The sequence below is a fragment of the Ctenopharyngodon idella genome, chromosome 3 (assembly GCF_019924925.1).
Source record: "Ctenopharyngodon idella isolate HZGC_01 chromosome 3, HZGC01, whole genome shotgun sequence".
Taxonomy (NCBI): Eukaryota; Metazoa; Chordata; class Actinopteri; order Cypriniformes; family Xenocyprididae; genus Ctenopharyngodon; species Ctenopharyngodon idella.
In genome coordinates this window covers 42,974,639-42,999,004 of record NC_067222.1, presented here as the reverse complement: position 1 = coordinate 42,999,004, position 24,366 = coordinate 42,974,639, and the positions used below count along the sequence as shown (strand labels likewise).

At 38.4% G+C, this 24,366-nt stretch overlaps 1 protein-coding gene across 1 annotated transcript; it reads right to left on the bottom strand.

Annotated features, from left to right (window-relative positions):
- Positions 1 to 1,575: 1,575 nt before the first annotated feature.
- ubald2 (UBA-like domain containing 2) lies at positions 1,576 to 23,164 on the bottom strand. Its single transcript, XM_051888019.1, has 3 exons — positions 22,903 to 23,164; positions 13,276 to 13,329; positions 1,576 to 5,184 (listed from the first exon to the last, which is right to left on the bottom strand). The coding sequence occupies exons 1-3, from the start codon at positions 23,020 to 23,022 to the stop codon at positions 4,825 to 4,827; spliced, it is 534 nt and encodes a 177-aa protein (XP_051743979.1). The 5' UTR covers positions 23,023 to 23,164; the 3' UTR covers positions 1,576 to 4,824.
- Between the last annotated feature and the right edge of the window lie 1,202 nt (positions 23,165 to 24,366).

Sequence of the window (24,366 nt, the reverse complement as noted above, 5' to 3'; positions counted from 1 at the left end):
AAACCATGTGCAAATTAATAAGTCAACACCTTTGCTGAGTATTTTCTCCTTAAAACTGCAGTAAACCAAAGATTTGAAATCCCGCGGTTTGAAATCGCTGGTGTTTCTGACGTCACAAACTACCTTGTAACCAATCACGTCAACGTGCCGGCGGGCTTTAGCATATCATTAACTGACCGCGCAAGGGAGTCTCAAAAGGTTATCCCGGTATATTTTTCTGTTGATATGAAAAATCGTGTAGATTTAGCAATATGGCGGGTGTGTGATGTATATTACGATGTTAAGATGAACTATATGACTTTCTCCACTGACGTTCTGAGTTGTTCAAAGCGTTTGTAAGGATACTGATTGTTAGAAGGCAGCTGTCGGACTCGTGAATGTGAACATGGTTTGTGTAACTTTAGAAACACATTATTAGCTGTTTGATAACGTAGTCAAGCAAAACGCTAATCATATTAATTACTGTTATGTGTCCGACGTTGTAAAAAGCGATACCATTGTGCAGCGTTTACCTCAGCAAGTTGACCGAGTGGATCTCTGAGCTCATGCGAGTGAGCGGAGGCGGGGCTAATTATCATATTCATAGGTAAGGGTGTAGAGTTACATTCAAGGTATTTTAAACCATTAAGAATTTTTTTCACAAGAAAAAACGTTTAAATATGTCATTTTGGTGATCAAAGATGAGTTTTAAGGGATACAATTATTGACTACAGGGGAACTTTAAGGATTTTAAAATAAATGGAATGCGTTAATGTCAACAGCCCTAATAATGATGATAGATGATATATACATATAGTCACTTTTGAATATTTACGTTTGAACATTTACGATTTCATTCTGTTCGCACTTAAACTTAATTCTAAAATTTAGCCAATAATGTGTAAATAGTTTGTAAACCTATTCTCGGTTAAATTCTACCATTGAATATAAACAAGTATAATGAATTTGGATAAACTGTTAAAAAAACAAAAACAAATTCGTTCTCTTTGTGTTTAAGTTCCGTGGTACAATTTTTACAGAGAGTGGACTAAGTTACAATTTAACCAAGAATCTGGAAAAAGTTTACAATTCTTTGTAAACTCAAATTCACAAAGTTAATGCGGAAAATTACAAAATAATGGATCTATGAATGATTGTTATGAACAATTTGCCTCATGAATCAAGCTGAACAAATTACTGTGTACATACTGTGTACTCATAATGAATTCTCAATTTACCAAGATTACTTTTACAAATTTAATTCCCCTCCTCAGAGCCCCAGTCCCCATTGACTTTCACTGTCTGGAAAAGAGCAGCGTGAACGTTCATCAAAACATCTCCTCTTGTGTCCACATCGACGGTGTCATGTTTGAGTGAACTATAACATGATACATCAGGCTTACATCATCACATTTAATTTGCTTGCATGTGAAGTTGTGTAAGCATGTCCTAGTTTCAGTCACAGCTTGAGTGTGTTAACATACCAAGACGGTTACAAAATGATCGGTATTGTCGGAAATTGGGTTGCTGTCACAGCGCAAGCAATTCACACTTGGTTAGTTGTTACACTTTCAAGACAAATAACACAAATCACACTAGTCATTAAATCTTTTATTATGACCTTAATATAAACACAATGACCTCCAAAATGGTTTCAGATCATAGCTTTTTTTTTTGTCAGACATATAAATACAAATCTCAACAAGGGAAAAGAACAGATAGTACAGGAGAGAAATGGATACAAAAGGTTGTTCGCCAATGAATTGGTTTTCTCGATGAAGGAACTGCTCATGACTCACTGTGTATGTTGTTTATCACAGTCCAAACAAACACGTCCCCAAAGAACTGAATCACCGGCCAGTGGTGTCAATAACATCCCGATGCTCTGAGATCTACGGCAGCCCAACTGTTCAAACAGTCAATGCTTGACAGGAGAGAATGACATTTGAGAATATTGGCCCTGTTGCTACGGGATTTCAACAGAGCAACAGCTGAATAAAACGGAGAACGTTTAAACCTCAAGGCACTCGGGACACTGACATCAGAGCCACCGCCGTTTGACTTCAGACTCGCATTCCTCTAGGAAATGACCTACTCTCTCCAGATGGCCACAACATGCATCTTCACACTTTGGAGACCAACGTTTTAGGTTTCTTTCTACATAGCAAACAACAGCGAAACCAATTGGAAGACCAAACATTTATCTGCCATATAAATCTACCAATGTTTTCCAGAACCAAGGGTACTTTTCGGATTTCACATGCATTTTCTGGGCCAAAATGCAGAGGCTTGTCTATCATGTAGCCCTCTATGATTAAATGAAAATGGCTAATGCTCAAAATCATTCCTCAATGGACCCAAGTCAGAATTAGACACCATATTTAGCCTGGTGCAAATGAAGACAAAGCTGTGAGGCGGTTCAGCGGACAACGAGCAGAACAAATGCATGTACATTGTTCATAAAAACATATTTGCCTCCAGTTCTACCTGAGGCAAGTATGAAGGTCATGAAGTTTTACCCAAGAATGGTTTTATGAACATTTACAAATTCATTCTGCTTGTGCTTAAACTCTATCAGACCATTTATTTGAGAAGATAAAGTTTGTGAACCCATTTGCGGTTAAATTTTATCAACGCTCACCTTAAAAAGCAGAGCAAATATAGGTAAACGGTTTGTAAAACCGTTTTAACTGAAATGGATTTTACGAAAATATATGCACGCACACACACATACACACATATATATATATATATATATATATATAATGTGTATGTGTGTGTGTGTGTGTGTGTGACACACACATATATAGTCATGTATATATGCATACGTAAATCCATATGCAGTTAAATTGTCATATATTTAATTGTCATGTATATATACACATGGTTAAATTGTCATTTATATATATATATATACACACACACACATACATATACATGTCAATTTAACCCCAAATGGAATTACTTATATAATATATATGACAATTTATGAACGTATACACTCACCAATTTCTTATATGACAATTTAACCGTAAATGGATTTACACACACACACACATATTATATATATATTATATATATATATGACAATTTAATATATATGACAATTTAAGCAAGAATATGTAAACGGGTTGCGAATCAATCCTTGGTACAATTTGTGACTATGATTTGGTTTTTGCCACTAATTCATGCGAATTCAACACGGCAAATGACAAAATAATGGAGCTACGAATGATTATGTACAATTTGCCTTATTTATGGAACAAGCAAAACAAATTTCTGTGTACATCAATAAATCCATTCCGTAAACAGTTATACTGAATTAAAAATGTCAATTTACACAAGATTGCATTTGTGAATCATTTACATAGTAATTTTCAGGAAAAACAAAAAACTTTTGAGTTTCTTGGGCACCTTTTTTTTTTTACCTTCATCTAAACAACCCGACACTGAACAAAGTATACGTGTATTGCCTCACAACCTTGTTTTCAGTCGCTTCAGAAGAAATATGGTATCTATAGCCAGACTGAGGTCAAACTAAACCACAAACTCAAACGGCAAAAGTGATTGTCTAAGATGAACGAATGAAGGGAAGCTGACATCATGCTAATAGAAACTAAAGAACCATGTCATCTCAGAATACCACTGCCAATCGACGTTCTGATCTAGGGTCAGCCTTCCCGCTCTATAGCGTCACAACCAGTACGACACAAATGCCAATAAGTGATACCAGACCAGTCCTTGTCCACTGAGGCGTCTGAGCCGAGCCCGATTGGTTTCACACAGCGCGTTCAGCAAAGAGCGTGAGGTATTTGAGGCCTCCGTCATCACACAGAGAGGCCATTTAGCCGTCCAGAGACATGATCAGGAGGTAGCAGGAGCTGAGCTTCACTCCGCCGGCTGTGTGGATCCAACGAGCTTTACAAAATCAAATAGGAGCACGCTAGTATTTTTAGTTTTCTGCAGGTAAACAAATCCCAAACAAAACACTTTTTTTTTTTTTTAAAGCTTGAGTCTGTAATTCTCCACCACAGTTTTAGTTTAAACACAAGAAGCTTTCCTGATTTAACTGTGTACACGATAAAAGTTGGGAAACAAAAATAAACTTTGCATTTAAAGTCATCATTACTGAAAAATAAAATCGAACGAATCAGGGTGTCATCTAAAACAATTCTGACCAGGATTATTGCAAACTGTTCCTGGTCATTTCCTGGTTTTTCCATTTATATCTGAAACAAAGGTTGTTTGTTTGCTTTGTATGATTCACAATAAATTCAACTCAGCATCTCAGTTACGTCTGAAGCTGTACGCACTTAAAAATGTGCATTTTGAACAAATAGACGATAGTCATATAACAGCAGACAACTATCTCTACAGAAACGTCCTCCTGATGCTTCCCGGGATGCAGAACTGCACCACCACCATGATGTGCCATTATTGTTCGTCGGCCATTTTATTGCGAGTGCGTGTTGCCGACACGGCGCTACAGAGGAGGAGAGAGTCCGAGAACAGCGGCAAAAAGAGCGACGACCGAAGATTCACACGCACACATTCATCCGGTCTGACTCCGTGGCTTCCTTCCGCTTAAACAAAAGAACTTCTTTGGGACTCCGGCACCTCTTTTATAACTTCCATAATTTTTTTTTTTACTCCATAGTGGTTCTTCCCCGGGTTTGGACAGAAATGAAATCGACAATAGATAAAAGAACAAAACGAGATCTCCAAAAGAAGACTGTTCATCTTTAGAAAACAGAAAGAAAGAGTACCATGTCTTTCCCCCCTTGGCCATTCAAAGTCTCAGTGAGTATTCCCACCCCGTTGAACCCCGTTAAACCTGTCCCCCCCTCATCTCTGGCCATGCAGGGCTGAAATGACAGGTGTCTGCTGGCCGTTGGTGGGCTGGGAGACGGGCGGCCACGTAAGCGGCTGGTGCATGTGATGGTGGTGGTGATGGAGCGCGTGGTGGCCGGTGGGAGAGGACGGGGGCAGCCAAGCGGGCTGGTGGTTGGGGGGCGAGGACGCCCAGAAAGAGCTGAAGCCCTGTGCGGAGGAGTGGGGAGGAGGAGAGCACGCCATAGACGCCTGGCCAGAAGCGCCGGCTCCGCTGCTGCCACCGCCGCATTCGGACGTCCGCAGCTTGGAGAACATGGTGATGGCGTCGGGGAAGTTGGGTGGCGTGGCTGGAGTGTTGCGTGGAGTGCACATCTAAACACAAACACAAACAATCATCAGCTCAGACTGTGTGCTGGTCAATGACATGTAGGTTATAATAGTAAACTAAAACCATATTAAAAACTTTTTAGTAACTTAAAATAAAAGAAATTGCTAACTGAAATAAAGAAACAAAGTTATTTTATTTCAGCTAGTTTCCAATGCAGCATTTCTCAATTTTATTTAGTTTAACTTGATGTACTAAATTAACTAAAACTGAAATAAAAACTATATGGACATTTGGAAACATTACTATTTTTAATGTTTTTTCTCATCAAGGCTGCATTTATTTAATCAAAAATACAGAAAAGAAAGAAAGAAAACAAAAACAGTAAAATTGTGAAATATTATTAGTTTCAATTTAAAATAATGGTTTTCTAAGCGAATATATTTTAAAATGTAATTTATTCCTGTGATGCAAAGCTGAATTTTCAGCATCATTACTCCAGTCTTCAGTGTCACATGATCCTTCAGAAATCATTCTGATATGATGATTTATTATCAATGTTGGAAACAGTTGTGTTGCTTAATATTTTTTTGAAAAACGAACAGCATTTTTTTCCCCCTAAATAGAACAATCTTTTGTAACAATATACACTACCGTTTAAAAGTTTGGGGTCAGCTATTTTTTTTTCTTTCTTTTTTGAAAGAAATTAATACTTTTATTTAGCAAGGATTTGTTAAATTGACAAAAAGTGATAGTATAGACATGTACTTTGAATGTTGCGATCCCATCGGACTTATTATAGCTACCTGAATCGTAACAAAGCACTGTTTGCCAGAAGAGAACTGGCCCCCCGACTAAGCCTGGTTTCTCCCAAGGTTTTTTTTTTTTTCCTCCATTTAAAAAAAAAAAAAAAAAAAAAAAAAAAGGAGTTTGGGTTCCTTGCCGCTGTCGCCTTTGGCTTGCTTAGTTGGGGACACTTGACATTTTATATTCAACAGTGCTTTGATCTGCCTGCATTGACACCATTTTCTTTAAGAGCTGCTGTGCAGCCAAAATTATATACCAGTTATCACTGTAAAGCTGCTTTGACACAATCTGCATTGTAAAAGCGCTATATAAATAAAGGTGACTTGACTTGACATATTGTAAGAAAATATTTCTAATACTGCTGTTCTTTTTAACTTTTTATTCATCAATGAAGTATCACAGGTTCCTTTAGGTACCTTTGATCACAGGAATAAATTCTACTTTAATATATATTCAAATAGAAAAGTTATTTTAAATTTTCATATTATTTCACAATATTACTGTTTTTTTCTGTATTCTTGATCAAATAAATGCAGGCTTGATGAGCATAAGAGACTTTCAAAAACATTAAAATTAGTAACGTTTCCAAACTTTTGACCAGTACTGTAAAAAAAAAGGTAACTGATAAAACGTATATATATATATATATATATATATATATTACACTTGTACTATTTTCAAGAAAAAAAAAATGTAATGCCTATAAATATATCATATGGCGTAACCATCAAATACAAGCAATAACATTTTCCTTACACCATACTATCAAGATATAAACTTTACACGTTTTTTTTTTTTTTTTACAAATATTATGAATTATAAAATTCATAAATAACACTAATTATTTGGGGATTTGCACCACTTTATATTTTACAGCCTGAAATAACCTTGTCTTGATATAAAAAGGACAAATTATCTAATATTTTAATTTCATTTCCTGTTTTATGTTTCTTTAGTCATGCTGGTCGCACCATATGACTTTGATTTGGTGGATAAACATCTTTTCAAATATAAATAAGCAGTTTTGTTAGAATATGACTAGGATTATTTGTTTGAAAAATCATATTATAACTTATTTTCTTTAAATAATAATATTTGTATAATTTCTAAGAAATAATAATCAAGAAAAATTACATTTTTAATGAGGCTTTTATTAATTTATATATATATATATATATATATATATATATATATATATATGTGTGTGTATATATGTGTGTGTGTGTGTGTGTGTGAACTATATTTATTTTGAATAAGATTAACAAATAGGACAAAAAGATATAATGGCAAAATTTGCCTATGTTAGTCAAGGTTACTTACACCAAAAACAGTCATAGTTTAGTTTCACATGACATCCCACCCTGTGACCTTTAAAATTAAACTTTTCTACTCTACCTTCTATACATACAAATCTCTTTTGACTGGCCAACCATAATGAAAACGAATTTCCCCAATGGTCTGGAGGAGGAGGTTTGTGTTATGTTATAGCATGTGAATAACATGCTATGAGCCGCACATGTCCGATGTTAAGTTAGTAATCATATCACGCACAGATGCATATGTCAAAAACAGATGAGGCTTTATGGGACTCTTAAACAAAAGTATATGCTCAGTAAACAGGGTCAGATGTTCAAACTGAACACCATTGTGCTGAGCATCAGTCCCATGATTCCCATAAAGCGTGAGTTTTGTTTGCACTGGTAAGTCTCTCAGCTGTCCATGTGTTATGAAGAAAAGTAGGCCACATATAATGGACAGCAGTTTCAGCTCCTGATAACTGCTCCTTTAATAACCATAATACACACACACACACACACTGAGATCAGGTGACCGAAGGGTTTGTCAGCAGAGGAGTTTATGGAGTTTAATTTAGGTTGAGCAGCGATGATGAGGGTCAAAGGGACAAACACACATCGGTCTGTTAAGTAGATCATCAGTGTGGATATAAACACAAAGGTCAAAACATCTTCACCCTCTTCTCAGTGTTTACATCAACACTGTGACTGGAAAAACACTGGACGGTTCAAATACACTCCTCTTACACTCTGTATTTTGCTCTATATTTTGTATCCAGTGGCCATTTTCAAAATCACTGAATGTACTAGCTAAATTAGCATATTAGCTGTTTCCAAAATAGTGTAGCTTTTCGCAGCAACAAGCTATTTTTCCCCATATAGTGGTGTCGCATGACAATACTACTACAATTTATCACATTTACAAATAACAAAAGCAGTTCCTTACAACTGGGAAATAACCAGCGACACTACTGGTTAAACTACATTTTTCAGCAACTACTTAAATATTTTTAGGTAACACTATTTTTCCCCATGAATGCATACACGATAGAAACAATGTATTGCATTTTCATAAATAATGTAAACATTTACATAATTAAAAAGTCAGACCTAAATCGCCAAAATGAATGTGTAATTTGAGTAGTCAATAGAAAAAAAAAAATGCAATTCAACAAGTAACAGTCGTTAAGCAAATGTCTTTTTAATAAATTTTTAAAGTTTATTTAGCTTATTCTGTGCTAGCTTCATTAAACTGTATTAATCTTGCATTAAGACCTTAAAAAGTGGAATTAGTGGAATTATTAATCATCTAAATGTCGCTCTCCGCAGTGTGGATGTTTCTTAACAGTATATCACTGTTAGGCCATGAGTATATTGAGATATCGGGGCCTTGAATCACGTTCAGTCTCTTGTCCATTACGTGTACACGAGTGCGAGCATGAGCAGTAAGTTGCGGCTGGCTGCAGTTCACTTGATGGCCACCGGTGTCGCTAAAAACAAGGGTTTCTGAATTCTACATAGAGCCCCTTTGAAGCTGTGTTTCCACTAATAGCTTTGGGGTGGTACTCTGTGTGTTTTGACTGCAGGAACCAGGGTCTAAATGAAGTTCTGGGTAAAAATTCCCCCCTCAGAAAGTCCCTGCTCATGAGGTAGTTCTTTTTCAAAGTTCAGGAACTTTTGGGGGAGGTGCTGAACATGCTGATTGGTTGAGTTCATGCAGCATTTTGATTTTCATTTTACTTCAACCATTTTTTTTTTAAAAGTCTGTTGCGGTACGTGCAGTAAGAGTTGTTTGCTATTCGAATCAACAATGGAGTTTAAAAAAAAAAAAAAAAAAAAAAAACTGATAGACTGACGTTGAGGTTCAGGCTTTATTAAGCTTATATGCGGCGGATGAAATCCAGCAGGAACTGGAAAGTTATACGCAGTCCTACGTCACTGGACTATCTTCACGGTACTTAAAGCCACTATGGAAACGCAGCTAGCAATAGGTCTGGGGGGGAAAAAAGTTCCTGGGACAAATTGTTCCGGGTAATTTCGTTGGAAACGTGGCTAAAGTGACAATCACAAATGCTATAAATGGAAGTTAACAGGGCTAATGTTCTGGATAGTTTAAAAGCAGCAATGTGCAGTTTGTATTTTTTTTACAGTGCAGTAAAAAACAACAACAAAAAAAAAAAAAAAAAAAAAAACACCCTTTGAGCTGACGAATAGTGTACAAGTTTACGGCTCCAGTGAGTGGTTTCAACTGCGCAAGCCCGCGGAGGGTGGAGTGTTTTGCTTTGAGACTCCCTTTTCAAGGACAGTCATAACAGTGTGTGCCGGGCCCAGAGTAAACATGACCTACAGACAGGATGTCAAAGGACCTGTTTGAGACCTGAGGGACTTTCTATGGGGCTCTACACTGCCTCAAGAGAGAGTCAAAGCAGGCGTGAACCAATAAGGGCCAACTTACTGCTGACAACTCACTATGCTTTACCAGCAACAAAATATTTTGTAAGTCTCAGGAAACTGCATTTCGTACTATATTTTTGATGGCTTAAGGTAAAACAACATTCCACTTTATCATTACAGCAAATTGTTTAAGAAAAGAGAACTGTGTACTTAAGATAAAAATAAGTCTATATTATTATTTATTTATTTTGTGTTGAGAACAAAAAGGAAGTGACTCATAAGCATGTACATCTGCAGCCCTCAGGAAATAGGTCCTGTCTGTTTATAAATGTCTTCTTTGTGTTGACCGCATGTGTATCATACAGACACACACACACACTGTGATCAGTAATGACACAAACAGACACAAATGCTTCTGATCCAATCACATCCTGCTCTTGTCTTTGCCCCGCCCCTTTGTCCATATATGGTCGCCAGCTGCATGATGTAATGGCTGCTCTCAAAATAAAAACAAACACAGACACACTTCCTGCCTCTGCTTTTCTCAAACACACTCCCTTCACATACAGCCAGATTAAAAGAGAGAGAGAGAGAGAAACACGCACACATTCAGGCACGCACATGCCGTGGGTGGAGGCTGACGCTGATCTTTTAAAACGCAGCATGACTGTAAGAATCATATCGCGGCATGTCCACGGGGACTGGTTTTGTGAGAAGAAAAACTGATTGCGTAACCCTCGGCAGACTGAAGAACAGCGGTTGCGTGTCTGCTTTTGTTCAAGAGGAAACGGCTCGGCTTATGTTTCAGCCGTCTGATGAGGGTCAAAAACAGCTGCATGTGCGTGTACGTGTACAGACACAAAAATCACTTCATCAAGCCCCAGACCACATTACTGCTCAAACACTCAACGGCTGGCTGAGATCTGCTCCTATCGCTGAGGGTTTTGTCCAACACATCTTTAAATCAGTGATTGATAAGACAGAATGTGGACACATGAGTGGGAGTCACGGCTGGAAAATTTTCAGGCTGTATTACATACTCTTTTAAAGTCACCATGAAATCAAAATTGACAATTCTTGTTTTTTTTTTTGTTTGTTTTTTTCCTTTTCTTTCTTTTTTTTTTTTTTTAAATGGGACATTGCAGTATTTGTTATAATTGATTTTTCTGTGCACATAATTTTTTTTAAATTCATGTCCCCTCATAATTTTCTATCAAAATATCTTCCCTCCCTCTTGCATCTCATCTCATGTGAGTGACAACCTGTCACTCACATGAGATCCACCAATAGCAAACCACAACCATCCAATCAATTCCCCATGAATAAAATCAAGTTTATTCTTGCTCCAGAAGCCTTTTCACACCGATATACGTCACAACTAGGAAGAAAAACTATCGCAACTTCTGTTTCATGCAGATTTCAAAGGCTCCGTTACTTCTTAAAGGAGCTTTGTGTAATTTTTTGACTGTACTAAAGCATAAAAATACCACAATATGTTTGCAGAGATTTAGGAAACATGCTAAGTTCACATACTTGTTTCTCTGAAAAACAATGCTCCAGTTATTCTACTTTGAAATCTGTGTTCCGTGTCAGAAAGTTTTTGTTTTAGGCTCCATTTACACTAGTGTGTTTTCATTTTAAAACACCGTTTCATTTTAACCGATTCTCGTCTACACTGGTGTTTCCACAGCGTTTCAGAAATGATCTCCATCTACACTACACGCCCGAAAATGCATGTCACATAACTGTTCATGCACACTGGGCATGCGTGTACAAGTATAAACAGTTGCCTCTTGCGCAGTATTAAAAAATGCAGAGTTTAACTGCACAATGGCTGCTAAAAATGACAACAAAGCCAGCAAAGACTGCAGTTCAGTCTCCATGTTATTGTTTACACGGTCGTCAAGGATACGCAGAGCGAATGTGGGCAGCCACGCCATCGTTTTCAAAAATCTCAGTTTTTGTCAGTTTACACTGAAACGCAACCCCCGCGTTTTCAAACTAAAACATGGTCTGCAGCGTTTCGAAAGTCTCCATTTTCGGGGTATGTATGCGATTTAAAACGAAAACGCACTAGTGTAAATGGGGCCTTAGTCTGTTTGATCCCGCCCACTGCCAATTTAATCAATAGTATTTCGACACCCCGGGTTGCCAGTTGGCGGAAAACACAGCGTATTGCAGCCATGGAAGCCAGCGAACAAACTGGGTCAGAGATCGCAGATTCTACCTGACCTAAAAGTCCTTGTCAATAAAAACATTGCAAATGTATATTAGCTGATCAACGTACAGTTTAAGGCTCGTCGCTTTCCATTGTCAATCAATTGCGCTTGTTCCAGTTGTATCTCCTCAATATGGCAACCGGGTGAGTGTCGAGTCTGAGGAGGAGGGGGCGAGGGAAATAACTCTCTCCAATATTTTGAATTTGGCCTTCAGTACCCATTTCAACCGCTAGCTGTCAATATTACATACTGCACCTTTAAATGCAGTTGACTACTCTGTAGTCTATAGACTAGTCTAGTTTTCCTCACTTTAAAGCACTGCCGCCACAGCCATCAAAAATCTTTGGCCATTTCATCACATCTAGCCATTTTATTAAGCGTCTGGCATCATAAGTGTTCATAGTGACAGCATAGCAGGTTAAAAATAGTTAAAAGCATCCCTTTGCACTCCGTCTAGCTGTTTGTGAACGCAAGAAAGAAGTGGAACCTCATAAGTGACAGATTTAAAACACTACACATACTAGGCAGCAACTCCATAAGCCACACAAATGGTGCTACTCATATGAAGTACACATGAGACTCAATACACCTTAGTCAGGTTAGACGCCATATTGAATTTAACGCATAAGAAAAAGAGGCAGTGAGGAATAGACTTACAGTATTTACAATGGCACGCACTGAATAAAGGCCCTAGATCGCATAATTTTCATAAGTCACAACTTTTAAAACTGTTTTTGTCTACTGAAAGTTTTTTTTCCCCCCGGAAAGAAGTTTCGTCATCTGGGATTGCATTATCCTAAAAGTACATAGGTATGTTCGAGTTTAGTGGTAAAAACACGTTTTCGCTTTGAAAAACACGAGACGATGGCAGTCGAATGGGCAAAAAACGCAAGGTCTCGAACGGCGCATCATGTGCGAGACGCTGCAAAAGATGCGAGACGTGAGCGCAAGGGTCAAACACGTCCGTCTAGCACATCTAGACTGAAAAACTATGGAAAAGTGGTGCAGTGGAATGGAAAAACAAAGTAAGCTTTAAAACAGATTCATCATAGAAAATGGTATTTATTCATAAAAAATAAAGACCAATCCTGTGCAAACACACTCTAACATTAACACAAAACTTCCTGCCTATTCAAACATAGATCATTTATTGAAATTATGCTGCAACAGAAATGATGTTATGGTTATGACGTTGATTTGGAACGGTCATGAAAAACAATTACGACCGTTTCCAAGAAGCCCTGACTAGCATGATAAGTGTTTTTCAGACTCTTTAATATTATCTGTGGCCTTCAGGAAGTCCAGCCCCTCATTATTCTCTCAGATGCTATGTTGAGAACGGGCCGTCTGATGACAATGACAGGATGCTGAACACGGAACTGCTCATTTTCCTTCTCTCTTTCTCCATGCTAAACACACTTACCATCTGGTGATGACTGGGGATGTTGGACTCCTGGAAAAACGAGCTCAGAGCCGTCTGTGGAAAAAAGAGAGAGAAAGAGATGGGAATGAGATGGAGGAAGCTGTGTTACAACATGAATGGGCAGAGGAACTCTGGTTTGGAAATGTCACTCTCTCTCTCTCCTCCCTCCTCCCGGCCTGTGACGGCCACGGGTCAGTCGGTTCAAGCACTCTGTGATCTAAAAGAGGGTTTTTAAACCGTCACATGCAATCTGTGCAGGATTCTAAGAACTGATACACTATGTGGGCTCAGAGCTCATGAAAAATGTGAGATTGGAAAATACACATAGATAAACACCTAGGCAAACCAGTTTTGCTTACCAAGACAAGCATAACTATTACTACTGCTTACACTTACACAATCAAAGATGTCTCAAAATAGTGCAGCTTTTTGTCTAGTGGATGACAAGCTAAGCAAAAACCCCACAGAATTTCCCTTGCACCTTGAATACATGCGAGTGTACACATCTTCATCAATATTCCCCCCCCCCCATTTTTTCATAAATAATTTTCATAAAATATATTTCTCAAGATAAAAGTATTAAACAAATATAATTAATTCATAAATGTCATTACATTTTTGGGAGAGCTGCACCACATGACATTTTACCTAAATCTTGACTGTGATATTCACATTTGATTATGCCAAAGTACTGTTGTCAAAAATATATGTATCGATACTGAAATATCTGAAACGGTTCCAATACTCCTTTCTGTAGTATCGAAACACTGATATCAGCTGCTCATTCTTGCACTCTCTTCTCTCTGACGGCAAATTGACACATACCCGCCTCCTGTCACTCACTCGTCTCATTCGCTCCAGTTGAATAGTGCTTGTATTGTGCACAATTTAACTCATTCCCACAGGTTTCGCGCTCACAACAAAAGCACGCACACCACTGATCTATAAGTGGCGCGCACATAAAGCTGCCTCTCAAACAGCTTGGGAGTACCAAATTGACTTCTTTTTTTGTGGCGTGTTGAGCTTAAACGGTCAAATACATACAAAATTATGTCAAAATGCCCGTCTTGCCAAGTATTCAGGTAAATACAGTCAGTTTTGGAGTGTAAATAGTTGAGAGAAAACACATGTTGTGTAACAGTATATTGGATCAGTGCATAAGCTCTAAGGCCCTGTGTCCACCAAAGCGTTTTTTTCAGCGGCTTGCATACTTTTCCAATTGTTTTCAATAGATCGCTGAGGTTTTTAAATGCCAGGAGTGTAACGAGGCGCTGAGCGTCTTGTTCACGCTCAAGCTCTGAGCGCTCGATGTTTATTACCGTAGCCTTGAGTTGAAGAATGTTCAATTTTGCATAAAACGCTGTGCTCATCACTGTCACTTTTTAGTCAGCCATCCAATCAGAGTGGAGGAGGGGCGGGACAAATACAACACCGACCAACTGTCACAACATTCTTGCTGTACAATGACATCAACAAGCAGAGAAAGTAACAAAATGGATGAGAAATTAATATTGCTGGTCTCTGATCATACATAGCAAGTACTCTACATTGTGTCGACATTTTTAGTCTGAAACAAATTACCTGCAGTTATAAGTAACAGTGCCGCGGATGTTCCGTATCATAGCAACAAAGCATCTCAACTAAAAAAAACCCACTGCACTGCTGAAGCGCTCTCAGATAGCCGTTTTCAGCTGGCTAAAAACGCTTTGGTGGACACACGGCCTTAAAGTGACAGCAGCCTAATAACAGGTTTGCTGTCTGTCATGTTAATAAAAGAACAAAAGACAAGGAGAAAATCACTCGCTGCTCTTGACTGAATAACTTTTGCAACTTTAAAGCATTAATCTGTAATCTTACATAAACTTGTCTTGTAATCTATATTTAATTTTTACAATGAAAACTATCCAGTGTTATTTTTTACATTTGATTATTTTCATTTCTGTAGTATTTATTACCTTAATATACTGTTAGACCCACCTGAAAAACTTATAAAGAGAATTTTTTTTTTTTTTTTCTATTGTATTTACTTGTGCTATTGTTTGCAATGTTTTGCAATCTTTTTATGAAACTTCTTCCTTCATTATACCAGGAAAGTTGCCTTTTTTTTTTTTTATTCAAAAAGATTAATAAAAGAGAAGTTCTGTATTCTAGTCACTGGATTTTTACAATCTAATTTGAATAAATGACCACTTTAGGGTGAAAAAATTAGCACTGTGTCAAGAGTAGAGTATCATTTTAAAACAATGTTTCATAATATGATTTGCTGATGATTCACATGTCCAGAGCATCTCTGAACTCCACCTATGGCCTTTCAACAGTCATGGTTTCAATATTGCCCAACACATGAGTGTCTGGTCTTCTCTCCCTCAAGCCCTCGTCTGGTAACACTTCCCTCACTGAGCGCCCTCTTCTCATCCCCCGCCCGGCCCCTTCCCCCTCTCCTGTCTTTCTCCTGTTCTCTCGTTTTGTTTAACAACAGCCACGGCTAGTGCAGGAATGTCTGCGGCTTGACGTGACACACATATCAAGATGAACTCGCCAATCCGCCATTGTTTCCGCTGCTACAGAACCACAGAGTTCTTTGTCATCGAATCTTCTCCGTCCCTCCCCCAAACGCCATCATGTGTACAGAGATTGTTCTCATTCAAGTGCTGGACTATTGCTCATTTCCGACTGCACACACACAGTTATGGCTCTAAACAACGCTCGCTTGTACCACAGAGCATCTGTATTGTATTAACACTGGCACTAACTGCTAAAGAAGGATTCCTCAATGTACAAACGTGGCATCCGAAATAGCAACGAGTCGAACCCTGAGGTGAACGGCTAAATAAGATACACAGCCAAGATAGTGATCCTGGTGAGCGAACCAATCCAAGATAGCATGTTTGACAGACGCATTTGAATACTGTTTGTTAGGATTATATTGGATCATTCATTCACTACCTGATGCATATTGCACACAAAAACGCTAAAACCTTACTTAAAATCTGAAAGCTGTAATCTGATTGGCTTGGATTTCTGGGAATTAGGGGGTGGAAAGGTTTTTATTCCAGGCTGTTACAATGAGCTTCCCAATGTAAACCCTAGACACTGAATTTGAAAGTTCGTAAGAATGAATCTTTGAAAGACATTCTGATAATCAAGCAAACTCTTTGTGCACACCTGATTTCAGATTGTATAATGTCGATAAATAATCCATGCGCCAGTCTCTGGGTCTCTTCCCATCTACACAAGCATATCTTGACGAGAATAATGCAAGACGCCGACCAACGACAACAGACACGTTTGTCAGGTTTTGTCAGATCAGTGTGTTACCCCTATCGGTGTCTGTTGCCATTGTTCAGTGCTTGATTTCCCCAATTGATCGTGTTGAATCGCCGTTTGTTGTGTTGTTGAATGTCTGAGAAGTGACGTACTGTAATCTGGTAATTGTCCACGTTGATCGACATCTGTCATGCAGTATGAAATGACCTTAAGATGGCCAAAAGTGCTGTTTGGCTCTGTACCAAAAATCAAGATTGTGTTGTAACAGCTGTAAACTTAAACTAATCGAGAACTGTGTCGATTACAGTTTAAAGGTGCAGTTACATTTACTGTTATTTGGCGAATTTCCGCAACTCGAAATTCAGTAATTTCAATAGAAATCCATGCAATTGAAAATTTCACGTGGGGGGTGAAAGATTTCCCCGCAACATTTCGAATAGGTCACATAAATTCGCAGCATTTTTCAATATGTGGCGCTCACGAAGAGGTCACTTTCAAACCAAGCAGTTTTCTGTGGGTCTTTGCGGTGAATTTGCGTGACCATCTTGAAACATTACCATTAACAAGGAAGGATCATGCACTGACCAGCTGTTGTCATGTTTATTTCTGCTGTGTGATAGGCTGTTAGATTAATCCATATCGAGTAAAAATGTCCAGAGCTTATAATCCTTATTGATGTAAATCTTGATATGATACTGTTTATCGCCCAGCCCTAATTTCGATAAATATCTCTGCAAAAAGTAAGTGTAAATGTGAGCGCACCTTAAGCCTGCAGTCAGTGATCACAATTGTGATGCACTGTCACTTCCTATGTACAATTTCTTAACACAATGAATAACAGTTTTGTTATTCATGTCAGCAGGACCAATGTAAAGTTTAGTCTTCAATTTGTTGCATAAAATTGTTCTCCTCAGCTTGTTTTTGATGTGTCGCCTACATAAAGGAAGCATTCAGACAGCCCAGAAAAGTATTACAATGTAAACTACAATCACCATTACAATATCAAAGGAACCAATTGACAATTATGCTTACTGTCAGTTTCTAGGTTTTGAGTGTCACATCCAGCCTCTCTGCAAACGCTGCTTATTTCTGCCATTACGGTGGAAATACAGAACATGCCCACAGAGAGCCATCTCACCAACACACAGCATGCCCGCAATAAACCAGGTCAGTTATGTGCAGAAAGGGACAGAGACAAATGGAGAAGCTACACACAAGCTGCTAGAGCGAATCAAACTCAATATGCTGTCATGTGGACACTGCTCTGGGAATAGCAACAAACACTCGAAAATGTCAGTGATTCTGTTTTTACACTTGGTTTTATGGCTTGGCCCGAACCATACCTTTGACTTTACCCTTTTCAGAAGGTCTCTCTCCACATTGTGTTAGTGTTTGGTTCAGTATTATGATACATGGTGAGTAACACCGAGAGTACCAGTGACAGATGTTTACCACTGTCGCCAGGTAACGGCTCATGAGGAGATAGCAACAGCTTCTCCGGTTTATTCATGTTTTTGTTCCTTTGGTTTTACAACCACAACAGCACAGCCACAGATGCAAGAGATGCAACAAATGCTCACCAAAGGCCAAGGAAATGAAGGTATCACCAGATTTATGGAGTAAGTGCTTTCGAGGAAAAACTAGGCAAGACTTTATGCTGATATTCAAACATCTAGCTTCCTGAGACTAAAATACAGCCGATGGCTGGTCAACGTGCTTCTACAGCGTGTAAGCTTTAGCTGTCCCTGGCTGCTCTCGGCTCCTGATGCTATCACAGAATGAGATCAGAAGGTTAAGAGCAGAGCTCTCTGACCCCTTCATCTGTCACCGAACCTATACATCGTATAAGAGAGATCCAAAGGGGACACTTGTCCTAGACATGCACTTGGTACAATCAATCAAACCACTACTACCCAACACCAAAGAGAGAGAGAGACCCTGTTAGACCACCTGTTCAAACTACAGCAGCCACAACAGATCGCTCAGAAGGAGAAACCATCTGGACGCTGCTGATACTTCAGGATTAATCAAGATTGTCAATGCTGGGAATGTAAACACAGGCTTGTCTGTTAGTGAAGGTGTGGTTGACTTCCCTTCTTTCACAATCAAAAACAGTAAAAGTTAACAAACACTAACCACAGTATATGAGGAAACAGTTATGACAACACCAGTATGCCCTGACAAACAAGTGCAGTATACCATGTTTTCTATACACAGTATGCAAAAATTTAAAGGGTTAGTTCACCCAAAAATGAAAATTCTGTCATTTATTACTCACCCTCATGTCGTTCCACACCCGTAAGACCTTCGTTAATCTTCAGAACACAAATTAAGATATTTTTGAAGAAATTCGCTGGCTCAGTGAGGCCTCCATTGCCAGCAATGTCACTGAACCTCTCAAGATCCAGAAAGCTACTAAAGACATATTTAAAACAGTTCATGTGACTACAGTGGTTCAACCTTAATGTTATGAAGCGACGAGAATACTTTTTGTGTGCCAAAAAACAACAACTTTTCAACAAGATCTAGTGACGGCCGATTTCAAAACACTGCTTCATGAAGCTTCACGAATCTTTTGTTTTGAATCAGTGGATCGGAGCGCCAAAGTCACATGATTTCAGTAAACGAGGCTTCGTTTACGTGATCTGAACCACTTATTTCAAAACAAAAGCTTCGAAGCAGTGTTTTAAAATCGCCCATCACTAGATATTGTTGAAAAGTCATTATTTTGTTTTTTTGGCACAAAAAAAAAAGTATTCTCGTCGCTTCATAACATTAAGGTTGAACCACTGTAGTCACATGAACTGTTTTAAATATGTCTTTAGTAGCTTTCTGGGCATTGAAAGTGTTAATTATCTTGCTGGCAATGGAGGCCTCACTGAGCCATTGGATTTCATCAAAAATATCTTAATTTGTGTTCTGAAGATGAACAAAGGTCTTACGGGTGAGGAACGACATGAGGTTGAGTAATTAATGACATAATTTTCATTTTTGGGTGAACTAACCCTTTAAGGCCGTTCACACCAAGAAAATTTATTACGATAACTATAATGGTAACTATACTTGCGTCCACACCAGCGGACAACATCGTTCTGTTTATTATAAGCACACGCTGCTCTTTTGTCATCTGCTGCTTTAAATGCTCAAGCTCTTTAAAGCAGGAATGATTTTGATTGGTTGTCAATGATTTTATCATTCATCAGCTGGAAAAAAAAAATAGTTCTGAAAGTGATTCCAACTATATCATTCCTCTGTGTTGTTATCGTTATAGATGTGGTGTGGACTTGGCTTATGCTTTTATATTCAGAACAATATTTAGTAGGGATATACGATATATCAGCCACCATATCGGTATCAGCCGATATATGTTAATTTTTAATGTTATCGTTATCGGCCCAATAAGAAAATTTGGCTGATATATTAAAGCCGATAAATAATGGCTTATTTCCTTCAGCTGAGACACTTCAGATGCACACTGTTCACCATGATGGCTTTGAATTGCTTGAAATATGATTGGAATCACTTCAAAAAGGAAAATACAGTTAAGTTCAATGTACAGCACAAGTCTGTCATAGGCTACATAAAATTATAATGAGAACATTATAATTGTGTGTTGGGACATGGCTTTTATTGGCGAGACATTTGTTTTTCTAAACAGGCTCTCAAATTATATCAAATAAAAATTATAAAATAAAAATTACATTTGGATTTAGATTGATCAGCCAATATATCGGTTATCAGCTTTCAAATATAATGAATTAATCGGCTAAAATGTTCATATCGGTGCATCCCTAATATTTAGAACTATATCTTTATTGTTAATGTTATAGTTATCGTCCTTAGTGTGAACAGGCCTTTGGCTGCATCTGAATAGGCTATGAAAAAGTGCATGTGAAAATAGTGATATGTCCAAATTCACAGTATTCATAAAACACTAGGCGAAAAGTACCCAGATGACCTTCTACTTCTGGCAGGATTTTGAAATGCATATTTGACGGATATGTTACTATCCCATGAGGCCATGGGAGAGGAATTGTGAATGGCAGTGAAGTGACGCCATAGGTCACCTGCAATGACAACATGGAATCTGGATTACATTCATACTACCAAAGACTATAGAATAACACAAGACGTGTCACTCATATTGTTTTGAATGGGAGAAAGTGCAACACGCAATATGGCGGAATAAGTCCCGCCTTCTAAATAAGAGCCAATCGTTGATTGGTAAAGTCATCGCGTCACTGCAGTAGCCGCTAGAAGCTCCGGTTCCTTTAGAAACAGTCAGTCGCGCACTTAGGACTGCGCATGCGCATTAGCTTGATCCAGCCTGAACAATACTGGTTTTTTTTGTCATGATTCGAGCATTTAGAAACAAAATTTATGAGACAGGTGTTGTCAGATTTCATTGGTGCTTTCACATATGAAATTTAATCGAAAGCTTGGCAAACAGCTTTGGAGAATTTGATGTTTCCCCATCCAAAGAGATAGGAGCTACACTTGAATGCCCAAGAGGCATTTCAGAGATGGCTGCTGAGTGAAATAAAGGGACTTTGATACTACACACATTCATTTTATACAGAACATACTTTTTAATTATTGTAGAGTATGCAATTTCAAATGCATCCTTAAACATGCAGTATACAACAATGCAGTGCACTCAACTTCACTGGTCCAGCAGCATGAATGAATTGGCCGTAACATCAGCAATATATATATATATATATTTTTTTTTTTTTCCCCAGACTCCTTGCTTGATTTGTCTGCCAAAAGAAACTATTGTTTTTACACCAAGTTTAGATTTTCAAAATACCTGGACTTCACTTCCTAAATTAAATTTCCATGTAGTAAGGTCATGTGACAACAACATAGCCGTTCGAAATGTTTACCATTATCAATAAAAGCTGTTTCACATACTATTCTCTTTAAAAATAGGCAGCATTCCAGTCCAAACATGGCCTGTTGAGAGTAGAGTAAACTTTACCCTACTTACTAGGGTTGAGCTAAAGAGAATTGACTTACTCACTGGCTTACTACACACATCTACTTTATAAACAATACACACATTAACTAGCCAAACCAGTATGTGTGTGTGTGTGTCCTGTACTCAACCACTGGACCGTTTCAAACAATCAACACAATGAACCTACTAGCACAAAACAAAACAGGAACAAAACACGTGAGAGGATGTGAATGATTAAAGTGTGCTTGGGTTCATTTGGCTGAATTTTCACCAGGGAATGTAAATAAATAAATAAATAAAAAAACCTCTTCTCTTTCTTTCTCTCTCTCTCTCTGTAAGCGTGTTGCAACACTGCTGATGAGATCGTCTCCGAGGCATGTCCGTTTGTGGCAAACACTTCTTCCTTACAGGAAACACTCAAAACAACCACACGACACTTCAAATGTGAGCTGCCGTAAACCCTGGTAACACTTAATAATAAATCATCATAAAAAATGCAAACTGGCATGAAACACAATACTTATTATCTGTATATTTACTATTTTTTGTACTGTTCTTCTGTCATGGCTGTTTGGCATTATTTTGACTGTTGTACTTATCTTTGATATAAACATCTCTTTGGGAGATTTTGTGTTCACATATTTTCAGTAAATGAATATGACGGTTATGTCTAGTCATATCTTTGTCTCTCCATCCATGTGTTCAATCAGCAACACCAAGGTCATGGGTTCAAATCCCAATGAATCCATGATAAAATGTACACGCTGAATTCAGTTTAAGTTGCTGCCAAATGAATCAATGTATATAAGTGTGTGTGTATATAAATACACCTCTTCATCTATATATTTTTTTATCTATCTACCCATCCAATTTTCCATTCATCTCTATCCATTCACGCATTTATCTCGCCATCTATGTGTCACCATTTACAATGCCAGAATGTCTTGAATAAGTCTTCAAACAAGGCTATTTCAACACTGCTTCCTCTCTGAGCACCTTTGCCTTCATTAACACAACTATATAGCACATCGTGTTGGTTTCCATCAGGCAGTATCTTGGTCTGTATTAAACAGAGATAATCTCAGTGAGCTGCTCGTGGCTTTAATGTGGATTCAAACACAAAGCTGCTCTGCCTCAGACTGGCTAACAGGCTAACAGCAGGCTAGCCCATGAAAACATTACCGTCTCGACCGAGGGAGTCAACATGAAACGCTTTACTCACTGTTTACATGCAAACAAATGCGACGTGGCTTTATATAATGCAGTGGACGCATCCGGCGCGCTGAAACAGCGCTTTGAACGTAATCATGACCACATCAAAAGAAAGATATGTGGTTTAAAAGCCTAGAATAAAATGTCGCGGTGAATTATGTTGATATCGATTATGAATTAACGGTTACCTCGAACTGCCAGTGCGCCGCCTGCAGAAGCTGCTTCGCCTGATCCGCCGCGCAGCCCGCAGTCAAAACAAACTGGTTAATCATCACTTGATGTCTCAGTTCGTCCATATTCACCGACATCGCCGCTATTCGCTCCTCCGCGACTCTCGTGAACGGAAAACACCGTACGATGTTTGTATGTTCGTTGAAAGCGAGCGTCCCTGCCAGGCCCTTCCTTCACACTCTCTCCTCGCTCTCCTTCCAGTAACAACAAATATTTTCATGTCATCATCACCAACAACAAACCCGAACTCGGCCTCTGATTGGCTACACAGTCAAAACAGCGAGTACACACGGGCGTCCCATTGGTCCATCGACAAATTGCCAATGGGCTCAAGTGACGTAATTTAAAGCAACGCGTCGCGCGTGGTTGGACGCTAGCGATCGGCCTGAGCTCTCTCATTGGTCACAATAGCAGGAAGGCATCTCGTAGTTATTGCTCAGATTAATATTTTCTGTTTACATCGCTTTCACTGGACACACATATACTGTGCGCTGCAGTCCATTGGAGTGTATTGTGAGTAAAGTCACCATGAAATCACAATGGATGATTCTTATGTCTAATGCAATATTACTTATATATGATTTATCCGTGCCCATCATTATTTTTTTCTTAATTCATGTGCTCTCGTAATCTTTAATCAAAATAACTTCCCCCTCTCTTCTCTGCTGACGTGTTTACTGTTGTGAGGGCGGGGCAAACTGTCACTCACATGAGTTCCACCAATAGCAAACAACAACCATTCAATCATGAGCGCAACAGTGCCCGCCCCCCTTTTTCAGCTGCGACGGTTCTGGAAGTATTTGTTCATTCATTTTTCCCATAGGGATTTTCAAATAGTCTTCATTAAAGCATTATAAGCTGCTAACTAAGCCAATCAGCTAAGAGGTGAATCACAACACTACAAACTTTGATTTGAAGCGAAAAAAACGTTTTTAGAACAACAGACAAAGGTACTACAAGACGGTTTAGTGAGGGAAAGAACTACAATCCCATGAAGCATTGCAAACAGCAGGAATTAAAATTGAGAAATATAAAACTACTCATTTACAAATTATATTTCTTGTATATTTTTACACATTATAAGTGTATAAACAATATATTTTAAGTTTATTGGAAAATATGCAAACATTTTAGTATTTTGAGAGCGTAGGGAGACCAACTCGATTACGTTATTTGCAGTGCTTCTTCGGGGCTAAAGAGCTATTTGGGAGGGTGTTTTTTTTTTTTTTTTTTGACTCTCTGATTGGTGTAATTTTCTGTACAGCATCATGTAACGTAGTTTTCCACCAGGAATTCCACTGTTAAACACGATTATTTTAAAAAAATAAGCTGAAATAATGCAGGCTGACGTCTTGAACTGAAGCAAATATGTGACCCTGGACCACAAAACCAGTCAAAAGGGTTTATTTTTTATAAATATA

Bases quoted from the DNA above. Each gene is read 5' to 3' on its own strand.
- ubald2 (XM_051888019.1), bottom strand. From the start codon at position 23,022: ATGTCGGTGAATATGGACGAACTGAGACATCAAGTGATGATTAACCAG. The intron at 13,330-22,902 runs GTAACCGTTAAT...TTTTTTCCACAG, and splicing joins CGGCGCACTGGCAGTTCGAG to ACGGCTCTGAGCTCGTTTTT. The intron at 5,185-13,275 runs GTAAGTGTGTTT...GTTTGTGTTTAG, and splicing joins TCCCCAGTCATCACCAGATG to ATGTGCACTCCACGCAACAC.